The 4,479-nt window shown below is 39.8% G+C and overlaps 1 protein-coding gene across 1 annotated transcript; it reads left to right on the top strand.

The window, feature by feature from the left end:
* The first annotated feature begins 1,683 nt into the window (after window positions 1-1,683).
* LOC104086725 (protein CHAPERONE-LIKE PROTEIN OF POR1, chloroplastic) lies at window positions 1,684-4,245 on the top strand. The gene is made up of 3 exons (XM_009591048.4): window positions 1,684-2,139; window positions 2,880-3,237; window positions 3,900-4,245. Exons 1-3 carry the CDS (start codon window positions 1,789-1,791, stop codon window positions 4,073-4,075), a joined length of 885 nt encoding a protein of 294 aa, XP_009589343.1. The 5' UTR covers window positions 1,684-1,788; the 3' UTR covers window positions 4,076-4,245.
* Window positions 4,246-4,479: the final 234 nt, after the last annotated feature.

The following is a 4,479-nucleotide window of genomic DNA, read 5'->3' as shown; positions in this document are numbered from 1 at the left end:
AAACAATCCTCCTAAAAGTAACTACTGGTGCACTTTACCCGGATAAGATCATCATATACAACTCTCTCATAGCATTTAATATTTCAATTTCATTTAATTATCAAATTAAATAATGAAGTAATGTTTTCCATTAAACTAACTTCTTAATCATCGCTTGTTCATCATAATTAATACTCAACATGTTTAGAAAAATATGACAGGTTTCGAAATTCGAGAGATAAAGTGTATAAACTTCGATGTGCAGTTTGACATGAATTTCTTAAATACTTTTTTTTTTTTACATATGTGAAACTATGTAAAAGGGGGAAACGGACGTGGAGATGAGGCTTGACTCGCAAGTCATCCCTAAGAGAGAGAGTTTCAAGTATCTAGGGTCAATTATCCAGGGAGATGGGGAGATCGACGGGGATGACACGCACCGGATCGAGGTGGGGTGGATGAAATGGAGGTTAGCGTCTGGAGTCCTGTGTGACAAGAAGGTGCCACTGAAACTTAAAGGTAAGTTCTATAGAGCGGTGGTTAAACCGGCCATGTTGTATGGGGCTGAGTATTGGCCAGCCAAGAATTTTCATATCCAGAAGATGAAAGTAGCCGAAATGAGGACGTTGAGATGGATGTGCGGGCACACTAGACTGGATAAGATTAGGAATTAAGATATTCGGGAGAGGGTGGGCGTGACTCCCATGGACGTCAAGATACGTGAAACGAGGCTTAGATGGTTCGGGCACGTGCGGAGGAGGAGCCTAGATGCCCCGGTTATGAGGTGTGAACGATTGTCTTTGACAGGTACGAGAAGAGGTAGAGGGCGACCTAAGAAGTATTGGGGCGAAGTGATCAGGCAGGACATGGCTCAACTTCAGATTTCCGAGGACATGGCCTGAATAGAGAGATGCGGAGGTCGAGCATTAGGGTTGTAGGCAGAGGCGGATGTAGAGTGTTGGCGACGGGTTCAATTGAACCCATAACTTTGTATGCGGAGCAAAAATTTATATGTAAAAATTTCTTAAAATTATAAAAATAGTAGATATGAACCCATAATTTTAAAAATATAATGGACTCAACGCTAAAATCTTAAAAATTGAACCCATAAAGTATAAATCCAGGATCCGCCTCTGGTTGTAGGTTATGGGGTAGCTAAGTATTTTTCCTCGTTGTTCCGGCTAGTCTGACAGTGTTTTATCTAAGTCTGCTAGCGGTTATTGTTCCATCACACTATTTTTATTTTTATTTTCTATTTTTATTATTATCATAATTATTGTTCTTCCACTTATTTGTTGTCTCTTACGGTGCTGATATTATTTGTTTGGTTTCTGTTGTTGTTACAGATCTTTTGTCTCTGAGCCGAAGGTCTTCCGAAAATAGGGGTAAGATCTGCGTACACTCTACCCTCCCCATATTCCACTAATGAGATTATCACTGGGTTGTTGTTGTTGTTGTTGTACGTATGTGAAACTACATATAAAGTACCACTTCTTTTTATAATAAAAAAATTTCATAAGTAAGAATTATCCAAAAATATTTGACGCCAAAAGGTAAAAGTACTAGAATGGAGATCGTTCAAACTAGATGGATATAAGTCGGAAAGATCATAACTTAGTGGACCAGAAAAAGCAATTCACACAAAGCGGAGCGCTGTCATTTTTGTGTACACATCACTAGTTGCCTAACTTGAAACGCCACACACACACACACTGTGACAACACTTCCGTTGCTTCAACCGTTGGTTTTTCCTATTTCAACGCACGGTTAGTCACACGTTCAGATATTCACTGTGCCAAAAACAAAATAATGGCCACATCTCTCTCGGTCCGGCCCAACCGCACCATCATCGGCAGTGACCCGGCCGGTTCAGTCCGGCCTACACCAATCCGCGTCCGTCCAACCTCCGCTCATTTGCCGAAAATTCCGAACTCCGATTGTTCCCGGCGGAGGAGGTTGGCGTTTGCTTCCCACCGCCGGAAATTGGACACCGCCGTTCAAGCAGGTTCTAGAGCTGACGATTCAGCTCCTTTCGAGATGTCGGTAGAGAATGCGTTGAAGCTTCTAGGTGTATCTGAGGGTGCGAGCTTCGATGATATTCTTCGTGCTAAAAAATCAATTATCTCTTCTTGTAAAGATGATGCGGATACAATTGCGCAGGTTATGAGAGTTTACTCTGCTTATATTTTCTTCGATTTTACTGTAGAATTGTTGTTTTAAATGGATTTAAAGTAATTTTTCTGATAATTAGTAGTTTCCCTGCTGATCGACTATGTTTTTGTCAGGGATGGAAGTAGGCTTTAAGATATGGGTTCGGCAGCACTCTCTTTGTTCCAAACCCTATATATGTGTTAGAAAATCCATTAAATATGTACACAAGTTAAATTCAGCTGTCCTAGAATCCAGACCCATGAAGTTCTACATTTTGTTTTTTGCATTTGAAACTCCACAGCTATGTTTTAAACTCTCTTTGGCCGAATGCACATTAAAAAAGCATATTCGTCTCAGCAGCAATTGCCATCAGCTATTCAGCTGTTATCTTATGTCAAGTGGTCATTAATCAATCAATCAACTATACCTCAATTTCGAATTAGTTCTAATGGGCTATAAATGTAGAACTTGACATCTATTCTGCGCGTTCTAGCAAGTTAAATGTTTAGAGGATTCATGATATATTATTATGGCTATTATTATCCTGACCCTCAACCTACCTCCTTATGTGTAATTGGGACCGGCTATGTGAAACTCACATAGGGGAGTTATTTGAAGTAATTAGCATCAAGTCAAAATTTCTAGGAGGAAAAGAATAGATCTTTGAGTGCAAATTACATATGCCTTTCTCCTCCTCCATGTGTATGTTTTACTGACTATAAAAAGCGGCACCTTTCAACAACTTTCAGGTTGAGGCTGCATATGATATGCTTCTCATGCAGAGCTTATCACAGAGGAGAGCTGGAAAAGTTGTGGATAGTAGTGTACGCTTTGCTGATGTTAAATCTGCTAATGCTTCCGGGATTGGATCAATGCCAAAGTGGCTGCAGACGACTGTCAAGAACGCCCCGGTTTCAGTTGAAGCACCAGCTGCTCGAGAGTTAGGTGTCCAAGCAGGGGTATATGGAGCTTTAATGGTCTTAACATATGTTAATGGAGCCTCAACACCTTCAGGAGTATCATATGGAGCTGATGTTCCTGGACTAATCTTAGCCACAAGCTTTGGGGCCACCTTGTACTTCATGACCAAGAAAAATGTCAAGTTGGGTAAGGAAGATAGTTTGCTTTTCTTTGTTTCACTCCTAGATTAAATTTAATAAATTTGAGAGTCCAAATAGAACCATCAGCATGTGAATTGCTAGAGTAATGGCCAAGCTGTTAGTTGAAGCTAGTTAGGGGCTGAAGAAAAAAAGAAAAGAATGAAATATATGGAAGTGTTAGTAAAGAGGCACATGACGTACGAGGACTATAAAGGAAGGAGGAGCTTTCCGATGCAATTACTATTTTCAACCCTCACACAGCCCCCTTATATGTGTTAAGTTTGTTCATTTACATTCTCTACTCCCACCGTTGATGTGAATTAAAGCTGTTAACTCTTTGATGAAGACCTCCTTCAATATTTCCTATAATAAAAAAACTATGTGATGATTTGACAATGACATAGTAGCCACATAAGAGCCAATGAAACTTTGAAGGAGTTGATACGTGTGGCTATACTGGCTTCTGGATAATGCGAATTGGGACTTTGCAAATAATAACCAATGGAATTGTACTAAATTATGCCTCTGATAAGTGCTTTATTTCATCTAAACTGTATTTCTGCCAATTGTTTTTAGTAGAACTAGATATTGACTTTCTGGGAAAAGTGACAGGGAACTTTTTCTGGAAAAAAGAAAAAGAAAGTGACACAGAATTTTACTTGTCAACAGGGAAAGCAAGCGTGATAACAATTGGTGGGCTGGTTGCTGGTGCAGTGGTAGGTTCAGCAGTAGAAAATTGGTTGCAAGTAGACATTGTCCCATTTCTGGGTATACACACTCCTGCTACGGTTGTGAGTGAATTTATACTTTTCTCGCAATTTATGGTCTCGTTGTATCTGAGATAAGGTAACAGAAAGGCTTGTATGAAACTGCTACTGCAAGGTCTATGGCCATTTGTTGCCTACTCAGGTTCTTTCTTATCTAGGACCAGTAATTTGTCAAATGTACAAAAAGAATGTACTTAAAACTCTGGAAGTTCTGATATTTGTTTTATAAAAGCTAGTGTAGATTCTCAGCTTCGCTTCTTTTATCAACGATATTGTAAACCCCCCCCCCCCTGCCTGATCTGATAAAAGTTTGTGGCTTTCTATGTGTTAATTGGGGTTAGACAAATTCTGATTATTTTATTACAGAAGGATTCATAGATGATAATAGGCAGGGACAGAGGCATAGCCACAATGTCGCCTACGGGTTCGGCCGAACCCAGCCAGTAGTTTTGGTTCAAATCATGTATTTATCTTAAAAGCTC

Source organism: Nicotiana tomentosiformis, chromosome 1 (assembly GCF_000390325.3).
Source record: "Nicotiana tomentosiformis chromosome 1, ASM39032v3, whole genome shotgun sequence".
NCBI lineage: Eukaryota > Viridiplantae > Streptophyta > Magnoliopsida > Solanales > Solanaceae > Nicotiana > Nicotiana tomentosiformis.
Note: the sequence above shows the minus strand (reverse complement) of the source record. Positions and strands in the feature narration are given on the sequence as shown.

Excerpts from the sequence above, each read along its gene's own strand:
- LOC104086725 (XM_009591048.4), top strand. The coding sequence starts at position 1,789 with ATGGCCACATCTCTCTCGGTCCGGCCCAACCGCACCATCATCGGCAGT. Across the intron at positions 2,140-2,879 it reads ATGCGGATACAATTGCGCAG|GTTGAGGCTGCATATGATAT; the intron begins GTTATGAGAGTT and ends AACAACTTTCAG. Across the intron at positions 3,238-3,899 it reads CAAGAAAAATGTCAAGTTGG|GGAAAGCAAGCGTGATAACA; the intron begins GTAAGGAAGATA and ends ACTTGTCAACAG.